Source organism: Chinchilla lanigera, unplaced genomic scaffold (assembly GCF_000276665.1).
Source record: "Chinchilla lanigera isolate Chin_1 unplaced genomic scaffold, ChiLan1.0 scaffold00136, whole genome shotgun sequence".
In the NCBI taxonomy this organism is placed as follows: Eukaryota; Metazoa; Chordata; class Mammalia; order Rodentia; family Chinchillidae; genus Chinchilla; species Chinchilla lanigera.
The window spans coordinates 673,861-694,215 of NW_004955537.1; the positions used below are offsets into that span (position 1 = coordinate 673,861).

Below are 20,355 nucleotides of genomic sequence, written 5' to 3' on the forward strand. Positions count from 1 at the left end.
TCTGGGCGCTGCAGCTAAACTAAGCACTAAACTGTTAGTGATCCTTACAATCTCCATATGAAATCACAAGGGGGAAGAAAGAAGGAATAAAAAATGAATGTATACAATACTCATAAACACACATATACATCAAGCAAAGCAGAAAAATATATATCTGCAACAGACTTTCTGCTGGTGACAGCACCATAGTTGGTAAATATAATTTTCTTCTTCCTTTGCCCTTCTGTGTTTCCTTTGCCCTCAGCCAACACCTCAACTGGTTAGGGTTCTTTATAAGGTCAGGTGGCCCAAGTCATCATTTCTGAGGGTCTGAATCCTTCGTGATCCTACATGGTTTTCAGTGCTGTAGCTTTTCATTAACTTTTTCTCTTGTGCATGGAAGTACAGTTGTCTCTTGGTATCCATAGTGGGTTGGTTCCAGGCCCCACTGCTGGAAACAAAGTTGTAGATGCTCAAATTCCTAATAAAAATGATGTAGTACTTACGTACAACTTATGTACATCCTCCTTTATACTTTAAGTAGTCTCTGTCTTCCAATAATTAATATAACTTAGATGCTAATATACATAGTTGTAATAATGTCTTGTTTAGGAAATAATGAAAAAAGTCTGTACATGTCAAGTACAAATGTTTCAGTCCTCAGCTGATTGGGTTTCTGGACACAGAGGGAGGAGGACTGACTGCACAAAGAAGGGGGCCTTTGCCCTGGGATTCCCTGGGATTCTGTACACAGTCCACCTTGTCCTGTGTAGCAGCAACTCAATTTTTCCTTGGTGATGAGGGTCAGTCATGCAGCCAGGATATGAGGTCTTTCTTGACCTCTTGGTTTAGTGGCAAGAGGAGCTGAAAATGGCCAATCAAATGCATTGGAGAGTATATAGTGAGCAAGTAGGATTTGGCAAGGATGGGAAGTAGGGTGTTGGTCTTGGTGGTGAATGTTTCAGCTACATGACACAGAATGTATAAATGTCCAGAGGCACCAGAGGCCATGGGACAGAAAGAAATCCTCTGACTAGCCTCAGAGAACAAAAGAGAGTGTGGTACAAGATGAGACTTTAGAATTAAGGGTCAAGAATTTGTAGAAATGCTAAGGTGTAAATCAGTGGTAAGGCACTTACCTAGCATGTGCAAAACCCTGGGTTCAATTCCTAGTACTGAAAAAAAATTGTAGGACTTCAGAAATCATTCCAAAGAAGTGACACTCAATGTTGGGGGCAGTTGGGAGCCAATGAAAGCTTCCGATTGGGGATCACACCGAGATAGACTTGCATTTTAGAAAGTTTTCTTCCTAGCATGGCAGATGGATTTGAGGGAAAAAGGCTGGGTGTGGGGAGACCAGGCAGGAAGTTGCTGCAGTAATCCAAGTAGGAGATGTTAGCAACTTGAACAAGTCCTGTGGAATTTTACAAATTGAGTAAATGTCTACTGAACACCTGCTGTGTGTCAGACCCTGGCTCAGCATAGTACACAGGATGAGTAGACGCAGGGGAATGAGGTTTGGCCCTGAGGTCATCCAGCCCCTGGGGGAGACAGATGCAAAATTAACCAATGCACAACTCACTGTTTCTTTTCTAAGTTTGTCTGGCTCAGCAAGGAGAATTTGCAGATGGCTATGGGAGTCCCCAAACTGTCATCAAATATGGCCTGGAGAGCAGATATGATTTTAGCTTGGTGTATCATTTATCTATTGCTATGTAACAACTCACTCTAAAACTTAGCAATTTAAACAATAAATTTTTATTTATTCTTGATTCTCGAGTCAGCAGTTTAGGCTGATCTCAGCTGAGCAGTTTTCCCCTGGTATCATTGGGGAATGTATGTATCATATGAGTATCATATGCTCAATGTGAGCATACTCAGCTGGCATCTTGACTGAGTCTGGGTGGTTGCTATGGCTCAAGTGTGCACCCCATCCGCTCCTGTGCTGGAAGCCTGGCCCATGCTACAGTGGTGTTGGGTGCTGGAACCCTTAAGAGGTGGAGTCTAGTGAAAGGTAATTAGGTGATGGGGGCACTCTCAGAAGGGCTAGTGAAGGCCTCGAGGGATTGGGTTCATTCCCTCAGGATCTAATAGCGATTAATTGAATTGTTATAAGGGACCCTGAGTCCCTCTTTCACAGGTGCTGCCCACCACTCTTGCACATGCTCCCACCATTGTGATGCCACCCACATCGAGGCCTTTAACCACAACTGATCAGGTGGTGCGCGGCCTCTGACTTTCTAAAACTGTGAGCTGAAAAATCTCTTCTTCTTCTTCTTCTTCAAAAAAAATCTCTTCTTCACAATGTACTCAGCATCAGCTATTCTGTTACAGCAACACAGAATGGGCTAAGACAATGACCTAAGGTAGTTTCACATGTCCAGGGTGGGCAGATCCTAGTTAGTTCACGGGCAGGATTGCTTATCTCTGTTCCATGTGGCTCCTCATGCTCCAATAGATTAGACTGGGCTCCTTCACTGGCAAGAGGGCCAAAGCAGAAGCTCTGAAGGCCAGCCTCAGATGCTTACAAGCAGCCTGGGATAACAGTAGTGCAGAGGCTTGACTTGGCTGCTCTGGACAGATTACATTTCCTTTTTCTGAACAGATTACATTTATATACTCTTTCAGGTAAGAGAAAACCTTGATATATATATTTTCAAGTTAGATAACTTATTTCTACTTTTGGCAGTTGTTAAAACAACATCTTTTCTTTTTCCCTTGAGCACGACAAAGGGCATATCTTCCCCTACCGCCGACTTCCTGTGTACAACCGTACTGTAGCAGCTGCTACTCTGGTGCATTAGTCTGCTTGGGCTGCCAAAACAAATACCACAGGCTGGGCAGCTTAACAGAAGTTTCTTTCCCCATAGTTCTGGAGGCTGAAATCTAAGGTCAAGGTACTAGAGCGCTGGTTTTATTCTGAAGCCTTTCCCTTTGGCCTGTAGCTGGCCATTTTCTTTGGTTATCTTTACATGATCATCTTTCTGCACATACGTATATCGGGCATCTCTGGTTCCCCTTATGAAGACACCAGTCATATTGGGGCTGTGCTAACAACCCCACTTTAACTTGTTTACCTCTTATGTTTGTATATAGACACATTTTGAGGTTCTGAAAGTTAGAGCTTCAACACAATTTTGGAGGATCCTGAATCTGTCCATAACACTTGGAGTGCTAACTCACCGGCCTGGTCCCTTTCTGCTATCATGCACAGGGGCTGAGGAGGGCTCTGGGGGATTGTCCCATCCCCACTGGGCAGAGGTGGATGCGTATAAACATCCAGTAGTTTGGAGGCCTTATAATTTTAGCTCAGAACCTTTGATAACTTAACTTATTTGAAGCACTAATACATAAAATATGAACAACGCAATCACAAAATGGGGCCCTTCCAGAGGCGACCTCAGTTCTCATGCTATGTATACATTGAGCACACACCCAGGATGCTATCAGATCAGATCTGTAGCCATGATTCATTTGAACTATTGTGGTGACATATTCTTGGTCTGAAAGCCTTCCTCCCTCAGCCACGCTGTGACTACTCTGGTGTGGTATTTACTTACCCATTTGTTTCTCAGTAGGTTTCTTGGAATCAGAAAATGGGGCCAGAGCGTGGTGTGAGAAGGTGTACGGAGGGGGCACTCAGAAGACCCATATATATGTAGAAGGCAGTGTTGGGCAGAGGCAAATCTCATCCAACAGCGGATGTCACTTGAGCCATTGGTTGACACTCAGTAAATCTAGAGCTCAGACAGGCCTGCAGAGTTTGTCTGACTCTGACACCAAACCAAGGGAAGGACACAGTCCTCGGTTTTTGAGCATCAGCCAATTCCTGGCAGTTGAGTGAGGCCGCTCCCAGTACCAGTGAGTGCATAGCTGTGACCCAATAGCAGTGAATCCCATCAGCCGGGGAATGGATATAGGGGCCCTGAAGGAGCAAGGTGGGGCCACGTGGATGGAACACCATGGCATTCACCACACCATCACAATGACTTTGGCTTTGTCGTGAGGTTTATTTGGCCAATCATATGTGGAAGGAAAGGACAGTGTTTTTATTCCACGCTGCGGCCCTAAGAGGCATGCTGATCTATGCCAGACCTTGCAGTGCCTCCTTTCCCCAGGTGAGACAGCTGCTGCTCCTTCACCCAGGATCCAAAATGTAGGCAGGGAAAGCAGACCTGAACCAGACCCAAACTCAGCAGTCTGGCCTGTTGGGGTCAGCATCAGCTGAATGGCAGTTGAATTGGAGACTTAGGGGTGGGAAATGGTAGTTGGCTTTTCAGTTACTGAGATTTTGGGTTGGTTTGTTTTACAGCATTTCACAAGACCTGACTAGTATAGCTAGTAAGATGGATTTTGCTGGAAGCAATGAGGTGGGAGATTTACCTTGCACATCACAAAGGATTCTCTTCAATTCTCTGTAAACATCTTTGGTTTTGTCCTAAATGGCTTCTCTGGACTCTAGACACTTTCTTCCCTTCCCTCCGCTCTCCACCCCTCCCCGCCCTACTTTTCCCTTCCTCTCCCATCCCCTTCCCTCCCCTCCTCTCTTCTTCTCTCCTCTCTTCAACCCCTCTCCCCTTTCCCCAAGTAGCCTCTAAAATGGGTGGGAGACAGAGGGTTTCCTGGAAAATGTGGGAAGTGTTCTGGCAAACAGCTGTCCTAGAAGGAACATTCTGAGGCCTGAGATCTAGGCTGCCTTGCCTGCTCAGAAAGGGATGCGCTTACCTTTACCTTTTCCCACACTCTGGCCAGGCTCCCCTTGAGTACTATATCTGGACCCTAGCCCTTTCTTTCTGGATTCTTACAGGTATGCTTGCAGCTCTGGAGGGCAAGAAACATGTTCTTCTTGTTTGTGGTCACCACTGCCCCCAACTTGAGGCTGGGTACATGGATGGTTAATTAGTGCTGATTGGACGGTCACCTGGGATGGGGATTTCCACCGAGGAATGACCCTTGTCCCTGTTATGTTTCCTTTGGCCACAAGGCGTCAGTAAAGACCTTGGCTTGGAGTTGCAGTGCCAGCTTGGAGCCGGGAAACTGGCTGGACTTTTAGGGCCAGGCTATCACACCCCAAAGGCCTTTGGGTTAAACCCAGTGTGACTGGAAGGGAGAGGGGGAGGAGGGGAGGAATGGCAAATTTGAGAAATGAGGTCACCAGGACTTGCCTCAGAGAGTACAGGGCTGGCTCTCTGCCCTTCATTCATTTGTTCCACAGTTGTTTGTTCATCTCTACTGTGCACCAAGCACTGCTTTAGGTGCCAAAGTCATAGCCATTTCCCAAACTCATGAAGTCCTTGCTCACAGGGAGTATACAGTAGACGGCTACCCAGACAGAAGCTAAACAACAGTAACAAACAAGTACAAAAGGATAATTTCAGAGGGTGATAAGTGGTGTGATGAAAATAAAATGGAAATGAGATAGTGACAGTCTTGGGGGTGGCCTTAGACAGACTGATCAGATAAAATCAAGGAGAAGCAAAAGCCGTTGTAAAAAGTTAGAGCTACCAAGGCCTCCGGGAGATGGTCAACAGCCTCATTTTGCAGTGGGGAAACTGAGGTCCAGTAGAGCCCAGAAATAAGCCCAAGTCTTTGGACTGAAGTCCAAAGGGGAGAGCCCAGAAATAAGCCCAAGTCTTTGGACTCCCAGCTGTCCCTGGATGGCCTTCCTCCCCTTCTTAGCCTGCCCTGTGTCATTCTAATGAGAGGGAGCACAAGCATCAGTGCTCTGAGGATGTAGACATTACCCGGGGCAGGTGGTGTGTGTGTGTGTGTGTGTGTGTGTGTGTGTGTGTGTGTAAAGGCTTAAGATGTCCTCAGTTCAGGAAACTACACAGCAAAGTAAAGAAGTTCCACAAAAATCTGATTTTTTTTCCCATCATATAACTTCAAGACTTTTTCCTCCCAAGATAGTACAGTACATTAAATTTTGGGTTTGGTACCTCTGCTTTCCTATCTGAGGCTATGACCTTGCTGTATTGGTCAGGTTTCCCATTGCTGGGATAAAATACCGGGCACCCACAACCTATGAGGAGAGGTTTAACCCTGGCTCACCGTTTCAGAAATTTCAGTCAATGCTCACTGGCTCCAGTGCAGGAACATCATGGTGGAAGGGGGTGGTGGGTCAAAGCTGTTTCCTTTGAGGAGGCCAGGGAAAGAATGCTATAGAAGAGGCCAGGGACCAAATATAGTACGCACAGTCACACTTCCAGGACCCACCCTGACACACCCAGAAATGTGCTTTACTAATCCCCTGCGCAGCTTTTGAACCAATCAAGTTGGCAGTCCAGCTTAACTGTTACACCTAGGAAAATAATTTCTATTTTCTAGTGAGCCGTGGTTCCTCCATTTGTAAAATCTGAACCCAAATTTCCTGATCCCAAAGCTACTGCTCTGTAGGCCCTCTATGCACCCAAGCACCCTCCATGGCTGGTCTCTGGGCTGAAGCAGAAGCTGGACCCCAGTGACATTTTTCTGCTTCTCTTCCTCCTACCTCCTCAGCTGCTCCTTTTCAATCTCTGTCCCTGCCTTCTCTTCCTCATCTGTCATCCTCCAAGTTTTGGTGCTTGGCCTCCTTTTTCCATCACTCTGTGTCAGCATTTCTATGGGTGTGCTAATAACTCCAAAACATGTTCATTGTCACTCTAGATCCACTCCTGAGCTCTGGACCCTTTGCCTGGCCCTCCACCCCCTAGACCTCCACCCTGGCTGACCTAGCACATCCATTCTGATCTTATCCTACTCCTGTGGGTACGATCCTAGGTGCCACTCCAAGGAAGAATCTCCCTGCCTCCCAAGCCATACCCTAGAATAATGTTTGGCCCCTCTCTTTCCTGTTGCCTCCACTACAGCCAAGAAGGTGTTACTGAGATTGCAGGATCCATTTCCATCTTCCTCATTAGCAGAAAATCCAAATTCTCCTTAGATACATGGCCCCCCAGGATATAGACTATATTTTGAACATTTTATTTTTTGTGTGTGGCAACTTCCAGAAAGTGCCTTTCTCTTTTCTTTGTTTTTCTGGCTGGGATGTTAATATAGTAGGTGAAATAGCCTTTTTAAATCACGAGGTCAAACTCACAAATGACAAAGCAATGAGGTGAAGGGGCCTGGATAGCGATGCTCTGGATAACTCCACCCATCCTGGGCCGTCTGTCTGGCTCCTTGTATTCAAGGCACTATTATTTTGTTACACAAAACCATATGCTAATCCTGGGTAATCCAGATATAGAGCCTTTTATTCAGCAAAAGACTATTTGCTCATGTCAGGCATTGCATTCTGTGCTTTTTCATACCACAGTCTCTCTTAAGTAATACTTATTACATCTGTCTCTTTACCATTTCTCTCCTCTATCACACTCTGTTCCCACATGTCTTAGGCCTCTCATCATAAATCAGTATGACAATCTTCTTAGGAGCTCCTATTTCTCCAATGTACCCCTATCAAACTCACTTTACCCATAGCAGAAGGATCTTTCCACAGAAAAGGGAAAGAAGAAAACTTTTCTCCTACCTTGTTCATATCTTCCACGGCTCCCCATAAATTCCAGCTCCTCAGCCGGCCACTCGGGGATCACTCCTCTTCGGTCACTGCCTTCTCCAAGCATATCTCTCTGCCTCTGATCACCTACCCTACAAGCTAACTACTCGGGACTCATTGCCTCCCCAGCTAAGCTTTATTCATCCATGCTACGTGGTCTGTGCAAGCCTTGTCACCTACCTTGGAATGGCATTTTCCATGCGTTCTACCCTATTCCTTCCATCATGTGAGCACCCAGTATGCATGAACTGCGGCAATGCTTTCACAGCAGCAACTTATGGATGAGTCCCCTGATTATTCCCACTTTATGGATAGGAAAACTGAGACTTAGAGAAGGGAAGTAAGTTGCCCAAAGCGGGCACTCATAGTGGTGGCTAACTAATACCAAGTCTGATATATTCCAACATTATACAGGACTCAGACCTCTGATATCTTACCCAGACCACCAAGTATCCTGGGGCATAGGAGGCTTGAGTTCTAATCTCAGCTGAGCCACTTACTATTTATTAAGACTTGCTACGCTAGAGGGTTCTGGTTACCCACCAAAAATCCGTCTTTTCCCCCTTCCTTAATACCTGAATTATTCCTGAGCATAGTTGCCAGCTAGAAACTACATCTCCCAGCCTCCTGTGCAGTGAAGTGTGGTCCTGTAATTTAATGTGGTTGTGTGGTATGTGCTACTGGGTTTTAAAACATTGGTATTCTCACCTCCTTACCCGATTTTTCCTGAGAGCTGAATGTAGAGGAGTCTGTGTCCTGGCTTCCAGGGTGCAGACAAAGATAAAAAAGAAAGAAAAGGCTGACATGGACTGCGACCAGCCACCTTGGCTCATGAGGTTGGGAGGTCATGCACAGCAGAGCTAGAATAAGAAGGAAGCAATCTGGGTCTGATTGCCCGGGTAGAACTGAAAAGAAATATTTTGCACTGTTTAAACCACTTAAAAATTTCTTGAGCTGAGCTAATACTTGGCATTTCTTAGACCCTGTGCAATGTAGGTACTATCCTAAGCACAGTAAATGTTTTAACTCAATAAATTACTAGCTATATGGTAGGAGATAAGTCACTTCATCTCTATAAAACATGGCCTAATAATGTGGCTAGGTCAGGTTATTAGGGGTCTTATGAGATACTGGGTACTGGATAACTTAATAAACAGATGGCTTGTTTAGGGTACGATCTGCAAACCTGAAAGACTTTGACATGAAGAAGAAAAGGAGGAGCAAAACATGGTAAAGCACTGCCGTTTTAAGAGTTGTAGAAAAAAATGAAGAACTTGGGGGCTTCCTTCCATTAATTATAGTGTTTAGTATTATTTTATTTTGAATCACACATAAAGGAACAGCACACTTACTCAAACCACATGGCTATACATGAGGGAGAGGTGGTCCCCTAATAGAAATTTAAGGAAATCTTTTTCCAGGAGAAGGGGTTGGAATCCTGGAAGGCATACACAGCAATGTCCTTTCTCTCAGCCTGTTCTCTGCACACATATACAGCCCCCTGCTTACCCAGCACCTGTTGTACTAAGCTGGGAGCAGCTATCACATATGGGAACTTACCCCGTGCCCATTTACCGCTGTGCTGAGTGCGCATTAGCCAGCAGCTCATTTAACCCCATCTGCTAGGTGTGTGTGTATCTCAATGTCATTTAGACTGAAAAGAAAAACAAAAACAGTCTCTGAGTGGTGAAAAGGCTTTGCCACATGTCCTATTGTAGTTTGGAACCAAAATTTAAGCCCAAGTTTGTGTTACATAAGGACATGGGCTTGTCTCAGCCCTGGCTGCTAATATACTCGTGTTGTTCTCTGAGCACCAAGTCAGGGCAGTAGCACAAACCCACAGGTGTCTAAGATGATCTCAGAGGAAAGCCAGGGCCCCATTCTTGTCCTTAAAGGAGCTCTTAATAGATATGTAAAACACTGATGACATAAAAACTGATAGTTTCCAAAGGGCAAAAGATAGCATATAAGAAAGTTAAGGGGCTAGTGCTTCAAAATATATAAATAGCTCTTCTAAACTATTAAGAAAAAGACAAACAACACAGTAGAAACACAGGCAAAGATACAAACAGGTAATTCATAGAAAAAGATATACAAGTATACCACAGCTTTACAGATAATCACATAAATGGAAATTAAATAACTCTATCCACTTAGACAAACATTTAAGCTACTGCTAATGTCCAGGGCAGGCAAGCATGTGAGGCAACAAGCATTCTCCAACAAAGCTGCATGAAGTAGATGTGATTAGTCACTTTGGGAACTATTTGGCAGTAGCTACCATAATTCTATTTACTCATATCTTCAGATCCAGTAATTCCCCTTCTAGGAATTCATTCTACAGAGATTCCCACAAGTGTTCAAGGGTAAGTATACAAGGATCTCCTTGTAGCATTATTTGTAACAGTAAAATTCAGGAAATAAGCTCAATTTCCATCAATAGGGGATAGTTAAATAGATTATATACAATGTCATTATTAAAAAGAATGAGGTAGAATCATATTTACTGACATGGGAAGATTTCCAAAACATATCAGGGAAAATCCAATTAAAGAAAATCATAATCTCATTCATGTAAAAATGTATATTATATATATGTACATAGCATATATCTAATATAATGTGTATGATATATATCACATGTGAAGGAAAAACTTGAGAGTCTCTGGTTTTTCACTTTATGCTTCCTAAATTGTTTGGAAATTAGTTAGCCTCAAGCACATATTACTTTTTACTAGAAACAATGAGTGTGTTTATTAAAAAGAAAAACAAACGATAATGACTGGCTCATCTCCTGTTAGAATAAAGTAGGCCGAGGTGGCGAGCGTGCGCATGCGTGTGTGTGTGTGTGTGTGTGTGTGTGTGTGTGTGTGTCTTGCTGTCTGAATGTGGCCATTTGACGGCAAAGCCCCTCACTAGAAGAGGCCCAGGAATGAGCCCCTCTGGAGACCACTACCCAATGAGCTGTGTTGGCCTCCCTGCTCTCTTCCTTGGCACACCTCTGCTCCAAGGACTTGATACTTATCACACACACACACACACACACACACACACGCACACAAGAGCAACCTTTCCCCAGAATTCCTGTGTGGTTTACCACGTGTCTGTCTGTCCTTTCTCCTGGCTATGTGTTGTTCAGTAGATGACTTAATTTCTCTGAGCCCTGGCTGCCTAGAAGCACAGCAGCAACTCTGCCCGCTCCTGCAGTCGTGAGTGCTGAAAGAGAAGGTGCACAGCAAGCCCACTGCCCCCCAGCACTGGGCCACCACCCTGCTAAGGAAGCACCACACCGCCCTCTCCCCTTCTGCAGTCCCTCTTGGCACCTACCCAGTGATGGCAGGGAATGTGGTCCTCATCCTACAGAGCTCGGTGTAGAGCCGAAAGTTACAAGCTCATGGTTGAGCTGGGACCAGAACTCAGAGCTCCTAGCTCCAGCGTGAACTTCAGCCTCAGGCTCTCGTTCAGCCTCAGGTGACTTCGCTCTCCTTAGCTCAGACTCAGGTCCTTGGTCAGACTCTGCCTGGGGGAAGGAAGGGACATGCATACATAGGGTGGGGACTATCTGTCTGTGTCTGGTTCTCTGAGCCCCGGGAGGGGTATAAACTACCCAGCAGTCCTATTTTCAGGATAGGTGGTGAGTGAAGAAGAGGGTGGGAAAGAAAGGGCACCTATGGGGCCCTGCCTGTTCCCATCATGCCTGCACACAGTAGGCACTCAACCAGTATCAACTTGGTCTTCCAGCTGACACTAATCCTGATTCAGCACTTCCAGTAGTGCGGTGACAGAAAGAGTTAGGCAAGGGTGGATTAAGGAACTCAAGAGGATTACTCAGTAAGCAGCTAAACCTCTTAAACTGCCTGGGAAAAGACTACAATCAGGCTGTTCATTAATTTATTCAACAAGTGACTGCTGAGCACTTAGCTGAGCTGGAAGGATGACAACAGCGATGGTACTGCTCAGTTGGCGAGATCTACCATGTGCCCATCAACGCTCCAAGGCTGAAATATCTTCCACGCACCCCCACCCCATTCTCTAATAGGGAAAGTGCTAGTTCGGGACTAGCGTGAGGCAGATGTGACACTTACGTATCACAGAAGTTTGAGGAGGCACTTGTTAGCACCCTGACTATGTCACCTCACCCTTGCCCCTGCCCCAGTGCTTGTGGGAACACCGTGATATACTGCCTAGGGCCCCCTTTCATCAAATCATTGCCCTCTCTGCTGGGAGTGCTGCGGGCAGACAGCCTTCCCGTGGTAGCAGACCCAAGGGTGGGCTCAGCTGGGGAGAGCTGCTCCGCCCACACTCACACTTCTGAAGCCCCAGCCATGGTCATGGTCCCTGGGTGACGCACACTGGATGACTGGTTGGGGCAGGAATACAAAGGCGTATAATGGCCTAACTCAAAATGACTCTGAGGGGCTCCTTTAGCTCCAGAGCTTGCACGGGGCTGGCCAGGGCTCTTATCAGGTCTGTTTTGTAGTTTTTGCTTCCCCGCTGCCTTTCTGTAGTGCAGCTCCCTAATAACCTTCTTGCAAATTGAACCCAGTCTCAGAGTCTGCTTCTTGCGAAACCCAACCAGTAACAGCATCACAACTGAAATAACAGCGGGATAAAACACAGCCTTCTTAAAGACTCTAAGACAAAGTCCCCAAAACGAAGGTTCAGGAATATTAGCACTGACCGCAAACCCCACTGTCCCAGATACTTTACCTGCATTAACTTATCTGATCTCCACAGTGACTCTACAGGGGAGGTACTATTAACATTCCCACTTTTCAGATGAGTCTGAGAGAAGTTCCACTTATCTTGCAGAAAAAACCAAGAGATTAGTTATGAAATCCAGTCAACCAAAAGATAATTCAAAATAAAGAATGTCAGTCTGGGGAGACTTTCATACACACAGGGATTTTATTTAGAAAAAAAGATGGAAATATGTCTTGTGTGTGCCATGACTCCATTTACAGGCTTTAGAGAGCCTGACCCCTGACTCCAAAGAGCCATCCCAGGCATGAGAGTGAAACGTACAGGACCAAAGGGCAGTGGGTTGCATTAGAAGGGCAGTCCCCCTGCCGAGAGGTGAGGGACACCTGTTGGAATTGTGTGCTTACATAAGAAAAGACTCGGAAGATGAGGGGACCTGCTTGAGGTCAGGCAGCTAGAAGGAACAGTTCTGGAACTGGATCCTGAGGCTGTCAGACTGCAAGTCCATTGCTCTTTCTATTGGCCTCTCTCCTCTACTCCAGATAGTAGGGTCAGAATTCTCCTATGTCAGGGATTTGGGAATCCAAGTGCCGGTTTGGCCAGCCTTATCTTTCTGTCTACTTGTCTGCTGTCCAGCTTGTCAGGAGTCCCTCTTGGAGGGCTGGTAGGGTTCAGCAGCTGGATTCCTTCCTCCACCCCCGCTTTAACTCCGGGAAATAGCAGGTGTTGAGTTTCCATTGTAATCCCCTCCATATGGAGAGCACTTGAGAGTTTATCAATTGCTTGTAAACCATCCCTCGCTTGTTCCTCACTTATGTTGGGGCTTATTGCCTTGTAAAGTACCAGGCATAGATATTAGCCTTATTTTACTGCTGGAGAAACTGAGGCCCAGGGAGAGGGGAACGCAGGCAGTGTTCAGCCCAGGATCAAACTTTCCTGTCCCACTTCAGCCCCTTGGTTTGTGTCTCTATTCTGAGGTCCTGGGACAAAACTAGAGTAAACACTGGCTGCTCTGAGCACAGAGCTCAGGCAGTCCGTCCTCAGAAGCCTAGGGAGAACTTGTAGGCTGCTGGAGTCCTGTTGACAAGCAACTTGGCACTAGGACAAAGCCCAACCACTGGGAACAGACGGCCCCAGCCCTTTGTTTCTCTCTAATCGCTAGAATCCATGTTTCCTAGAGAATGCCCCACTGTCTCATTCGAACAGTGCAGTACCTCCGACTGGGCCTCCTCCTGCCTTGTCTTCTTGCCTTTATCCACACACCCGAAGGTCTTTCTAGAAAGAGTCAGCAGGGGGCAGCCAGGAACTCAAAGGGGTTATCAGGACTCAGGCTAATCCTGCCAAGCTTGGGCAAGCTCCACATCCCTCATCTGTGGAAGGACTGTGCCGACCTCACCAAACTGTAAAGCTGGTAGACCTTTCTTGTCCCTTCTAGACACCCATGCCTTCCCCATATATTCCCTGCCCTGGTACAAGTCCCTGCCTTCTAACAAGCTCTTCTCCAACCCCTCAAACACACTCCTCAGCCCAGGCCACTCATTACTGTGTACCAAATGTCTCCACCTCCCTGCCCCAGCCAGCTGAACTGCTCCCACCTCTGGGCTTGTGGGCTTGCCCAGCCCACCTGTTTTCTGGATCTCACTCTTCCTTGTACCAAGATTAGTTATTTCCAGGTCTGTCACCCATCTGGACAGGTCATTCCACCTGGACTGTGATTCCAGGAGCGCTTGTACCATACTGGTGCAGGGCCTGGAATCAAGCTAGCAGCAACTTGCAGAACAATCACCCCTATCACTTTTGAGGCTCCCTAGGCTTCTGGCACCATGCTAAAGGCATCACAAATATCTAGTCCGTCTCTAAGGAAATAGTCTCAGAAGTCCGAAAGGATGGTGATTGGACGGGGGAGTGAGGGGCCAGCTAAAACTTCAGGCACTGTCAGCTCTCCCCACCCTACAAGCTGGGAAATCCAATGCTTATGCTACCACCCAGCTACAGCCTCTGCCTTCCAGGTTGTGACAGCGTAATTGCATAACTCAAGATATTTTTGAAAAACTGTCAGTTTCCTGTCCTGGGCACTGCTAGAACCGTGGCACTCATCCCACCCAGAGTCTTCAACAGTCTCAGAACAGTGGAGGCTAAATATAGTTGGGAATTGGGGTGATAAGGAAATGAAAACTCAAGATTGCAGAGTGACCCAGTTTTATTTTGGTTTTGGAGGCCAGATGGGGCACTGCTCCACTCTGCAAGGGTCAGGGCTGTACATCTCCCCTCCCCAGGCTGGAGGACCAGCAAGGGTCGGGGCTCAAGGATGGTGGTTCCGGGGACCCAATCCCGGTAGTGGGGCTTGTTCGAGGAGTGGGGACATCAGGCAGAGGCCTGTAATGGCTCAGAACGGGGGTTGGAGAGGGGTAGGAAAGAGACGGAACCCAGAATCTAAGAACCTCGAGCCGCAATAGTCTCCTTCACTTTACAGCTGAGGCTCAGGTCAGAGCAGTGAAGTCAAATTCATCCGGCAGTAGGCAGGGCCTCGAGGCAAGCGTGATACGGAGCTTTCGCGCTCACCGCGGCCGCCGCTCTTGCGAGGGTGCGCGGGGCCCGGCCGCCGGCTGCGGAGTCCGGCGGGCACCCAGGCCCACTTCTCCCCTTGGGCGCCGGGGCCTCTCAGCAGCTCACAGAGCCCGCGGGCGGCGCCGACCCCAGGTCCGAGAAGCAGTCGAACTCGCTCTGGCCCAGGAAGAGCTCCGGGAGCTCGCGCACGCGGTGCAGCCCGAGCTCTAGCTCCAGCGACGTCAGCGCCTCCTCGTCGATGAGCTCGGCGTCCATGCAGCCCAGGGCGTGCGCGGGCGGCGGAGGGGCCGCGGCGCCGGGCGTGGGCTGCAGGCCGGGGGGGCCTCCGGGGGCGCCCAGGGGAGCGGCCTGGCGACCCGGGTACAGCGTCGCCACCTGCTGCAGGTGCGCGCTGCCGGCGGCGGGCGGCGGCCCCGCGGGAAAGGGCTGAAAGGAGAACGGCGGCCCGAAAGCCCCGTATGCCAAGGCCCCGGCTGGGGGAGGCGGCGGTCCTAGTGGAGCCCCCTGCGGCCGCAGCCCGCTGTCCAGGCCCGGGTCCGCGTACGGCTGCAGAGTCCGGAGCGCGTGAGGACTGTGGGCGGGAGCGCCCGGAGGCGGCCTCTGCACCAGGCGATAGCCTTCGGCGAGCATCAGGTGGTCGGCCATGGCAGCGGACGGACGGTCAGCGCGGGCGGCGACCCCCGGCCTGAGCCAGCTGCTGCTCTGCGGCAGGAGCCCCGGGCGCCGTGCGGTCCCTGCAGTTCAGCCAGGCGAAGGAAAACTGAATCCGACCCTTCCCCCGCGCCCAGCCCGGGACCTCTGCGCGCCGCGTTCCGCGGTCCTGAGTTCTCCGCGGCCACAGCTCCGCACCGCAAGACTACCACGCACCTCACCCAGCCCGGCTCCGAGACCTGCGCACCGCGCTCTCGCGGCCAGCCACTTCTTCGTACTAGAGGCGGGGATGTCCCCACCCCCCAGCTGTCATTGGCTGGATGAACGGCTTCTGGGCGGGACGCGCACCCAATCCAGACCTATGCCCCGCCCTCTGACGGAGTCCCTCCCCTAGCGCCCGAGCACCGCCCCAGAGTGGCTGCGGCGATGGGGCGGGGAGTTTGGCGCTTCAGAGGTTCAGTCTGGTTTTCAGGGACTCAGACTCTAGGCTGGAATAGGCTCCAGCATAAATGTACCAGAAGGTGACACAGGGCGTGGGGCAGGGATCTTAGGCCCGCCTAAACTCTTAATTTTCCAGGTAGATAGTCTTGGGAGCAGAAGACGACTCCTAGAAATACACAGCAAAGCCTTGACCAAAGTGAGGCTCGAACCCAGGCCTTATGATGATTGTCACATCTACACAAGCCACCACGGGGCACCTCAGCGGTGAGGGGGTCCCCGGGGAGGTCGGCTGTCTGTTCACATAGTTTCCAGAGATCCAGTCGCTCCCAATCCAGCTCCCGCTGCTCCTCCTCTGTCGAAGCATGTACTGGGTTGTTATTAAAGCAGTTTATGGGCATGGCTCCTGAAGGACTTGTTCATCTTCTTCTCAGCACTTGGCGCTGAGCCTGGCCCAGCTCTTTTAGAAAAGTTGAATGAATGAACACTTGATGGAATGGGTTGCAACTCAGTCCTCTGAGCTTCTGTCTCTTTGTCTGTAAGATGTTGGCATCAGCAGCGCGGACCCTCCTGGTTCGTGGTGAGGTTTAAAGCAGATGTGTGTGCAGTGCCTGCCATAGTGCCAGGCACGTGGATGCTCAAAGCGGTCTTTCCACGAATGAAAGTCCGGATTACTCCACCTCTGATGACCGGGGGTGGGGAGCTTCTACACCTTTCCTGGGCAATAGTGATAATAACTTGGGATTTTAGAAGGCATTATATTCTCTGAGCATCCTGTGGGGAGCAGGCGTGGGTTTTCACCCCTATTCAGCAGAGAGAGACTGAGACACCCAAGAGAAAGTGGCTGTCCAGAGTCTCATGCAACAGGTTAGCCATGAAAGCCGTGTGCTCTCCAAGTCCCGAGACAGCTGGAGTCTTTCCCTGTGCTCAGGAGACACCCTCCCTGCTCTGTGACCTCCACGTGTTCGCCACTCTTTCCCTCCCACCTCTCATTCCCTTCCCCCAGCCTCAGCCTTGGACTTCCTGGAACTTGGGTTTATCTGGTTGGGGTAAGGGGGAGAAGTCTAGAGTGAGAGTCCAGAGGTCTGTGTTCTAATCATAGCCCTGCCCCCCGCAGGCATGTGACTCTTAGCTGCTGGCTGTTGCGGGGTGGGGGGGTGGGGGGGTGGGTCACTTAATTCCCCAGGGCCTCAGCTTTGTAATCAGTGAAAGGGAAGTGGTAATCCCTGCCTGGGCACACCAAGAGCTTGTGGGTAGGTCACAAAGGACCAACAGGTATGATCACATTTTTGCAAAGTGTAAAAGATGTACCTTGTAATGCATTCCTGAATCTTTCCAGTTAAGTCTACAAACAGAAATCCCTAAACTTGGCTGTTCTTGGACTCATTCAGAAGTGGTGGTGGAGGGACTGAAAAAGAATCTTCAGTCCTACCTTAACACCCAACTCAGACTAGCTGAGGGTACTCCTTTTTTTATTCTTCTTGGTACTGCTGATTAAACCCAGGCACCTTCCACCACTGAGCTACATTCCCTGCTCTTCTTATTTTTATTTTTGAAATTTTAAAACAGGGTTTCATTAAGTTGCCCAGGTGAGACTTGCACATGTGATCCTCCTGCTTCAGCCTACCTTAGTGCTGGGATTACAGGTATGTGCTACTGTGTCTGGCTATCTGTGGGTACTTTAAATCATAACATTCTGTAGTTTTAAAAATCATCCTGCCATGCTGACATAGTTGACCCAAGGACACCAGAAATTGAGAATTGTTGCACAACAAGACAATTTCTCTTTTAATTTTTATTTATTTATTTATTTTTGGTACTGGGAATCAAACTCAGGACCTTGTGCTTGCAAGGCAGTGTCACTGAACTATATCCCTGTTCCTCAATTTCTCTTTTAAAAAAGTGTATGTGAGTATTTTAAAAGTTCTTTGGGGCCAGGGATGTAGGTCAGGGTTACAGTGCCTGCCTGGCAAGTGAAAGGTCCTGAGTTTGATTCCCAGTAGCAAAAAAGAAAGTTCTTTAATTTGATTACCAAGCATTTTATTGAGCGCCTACTCTGTGCTAGGCATTGATCTACTTGTGATCTTTCAGCTTTTTTTCCTTTCCATCCATGACTTTATTTTTTTTATGTTAAAGAGAATAGTAAAAAAAATAACAATAGCAGCTTACTAGCATCACAGACATAAACAAAAGAAAGCAAGAACATTAAAAGTGATACAAGGTTTCAAAACAAAATGATAGGAATTAACAGCGGTTGTTATATTACATATTGTTATCTTCAACTATGTTGCTCAGATTATCAGATGTAAGAATGGAAGATTGTTCAAACCATTAAAGAGAATAAAAAATAATTATTAAATAAAACATTAGAGTTAATACAGAGTTTCACTAGACAAGATGGTAGGAATCCACCAATGGTTGTTTCATTGCATATTGTTGTTTTCAAATCAATTGCTCAGATTACCAGATAAAAGCATGCAAAATTGGTCAAAATATAAAAAATTTTAAGCATTAACTGTTCCTTTCAATACACCATCAGACAGAAGTAGTACAGTTATCCCAGCTATTCTTTCATATCTATATCTATCTATCTATCTATCTATCTATCTATCTATCTATCTATCTATCTGTCTATCTATCTATTGCCTTCTTTCTTCTTTCCTTCATCCCAATTGTTCCTTCCTTTGAGCAATTTCTTTCTCTTTGGTATCATCTATTGTACATTTTGAGTTTTACTTACTCTTTCAGGTTCCTACACCAGGGAGACAATATAATGTTTACATATGTGGGTCCGGTTTATTTCACTTTTGAGTATGGTCTCTATTTGCATCCATTTATCTACAAAAGCCTCGAGTTTATCTTTTTTTATAGCTGAGTATTACTCCACTGTATAAAAATACTACATCTTTTTTATCCATTCCTCAGTTGATGGGCATTTGGGTTGTTTCCAAGATTTAGCTATAACAAATGTGCTGCTGTAAACACTGGTGCACATATGTCACTGTAGTATGTTTTTAATTCTTCTGGGAAAATACCCAGAAGGGGAATAGCTGGGTTAAGTGGGACTTCTAATTCTAGTTTTGTGAGGAATCTCCAAATTGACCTCCACAGTGGTTTCACCAATCTACTCTCCCACCAACAGTGGAGTAGGGTTCCTTTTTCCCCACAGCCTCTCCAGCATTTGTTATTGGTTGATTTCTTTATGGCAACTATTCTTTCTGGGGTGAGACGGAATCTCAGTGTTGTTTTAATTTGCATTTCTCAAATGACTAATGATGTTGAACACTTTCTCATGTATTTATTTGCTATTAGTATTTCTTCATCTGAGAAGTGTATATTGATCTTTCAGGTTCCTGGTGTAGGAACCTGAAAGAGTAAGTAAAACTCAAAATGTACAATAGATGATACCAAAGAGAAAGTGTATATTGGCTTTTAAGGTCATGTGATTCTCTGTGCTTGCTTTGGCAGCACATATACTGAGGTCATGTGATTCGCTAAATAAAAATCCAGTGAAAGCTATGGATATCGTGGCCACAAACTGTAACATATGCATTCAGTGAATTAACCAACCTGGGGTGGGGGAGGCATCCATGGACTCCTCAGGAGCTCATGGAGTCTGAAGAACCCCTGTTAGGTAATTGGGGACATACAGTAAATAACAAACAAATTAAATCCATGATCCATATGTTAGAAAGAGGTGCAATAGGGAAAATTAGAGAAGCAAGGAGTTTGGGGGAGGATGGTAGAATGGCACAGGGTGGTCAGGGTAGGCCTCATGGGGACTGAGAGGCCTGAGCGGAGGAGAAGGTCTTAGCCATGTGGCTTCTGGGGCAAGAACAGATGTATCAGCCAGGCTCAGTGGCGCATGCCTGTAATTCCAGCACTCAGAAGGCTGAGGCAGGAGGATCACTGTGAGTTCAAGGTCAGCCTGGGTTACAAAGTGAGTTCAAGACCAACCTGAACTGCACAGTGAGACCCTGTCTCAAAAAAGAAAACAAACAAACACAAAACCTGATGTATCCATGCAAAACATGGCCAACATGACACTCAAAATATTTCTGGTATCAGAACATTTCAGATTTCTGATTTTTTAATTAGGAATGCTCAGCCAGCAAAGTCTATACAGATATTCTAAAATCCAAAAACCTCTAGAATCTGAAGCCCTTATGGTCCCCTGCATTTTGAATAAGACATACTCAATCATTCCCATTTCACAGAAGAAGAGACAGGGACTCAGAAGAGGAAGTGACCTGCCCAAGGTCACACAGCTGTTAGCGAAGGAGTGTGCAGCCCCCCAGTTGCCTTCCTTCCCCTTGTTACCAGCGTTCATGTAAACTCCTGGCCCGGTAGCTCCAGCTGCTTCCTCTGCTTGGAACATACCTCCTCCACGTCTACTTTGCCAATTCTTTCACCCCAACTCACCTTTCTCTTATCCCCACTACCTTATTTAATTTTAATGTTTCCAAAATATATCCACAAGT

General features: G+C 47.2%; 1 protein-coding gene across 1 annotated transcript; it reads right to left on the minus strand.

Moving 5' to 3' along the window:
- Positions 1-14,403: 14,403 nt before the first annotated feature.
- Positions 14,404-15,702, minus strand: Cited4 (Cbp/p300-interacting transactivator, with Glu/Asp-rich carboxy-terminal domain, 4). Its single transcript, XM_005410581.2, has one exon. The coding sequence runs from the start codon at positions 15,428-15,430 to the stop codon at positions 14,879-14,881; it is 552 nt and encodes a 183-aa protein (XP_005410638.1). The 5' UTR covers positions 15,431-15,702; the 3' UTR covers positions 14,404-14,878.
- Positions 15,703-20,355: the final 4,653 nt, after the last annotated feature.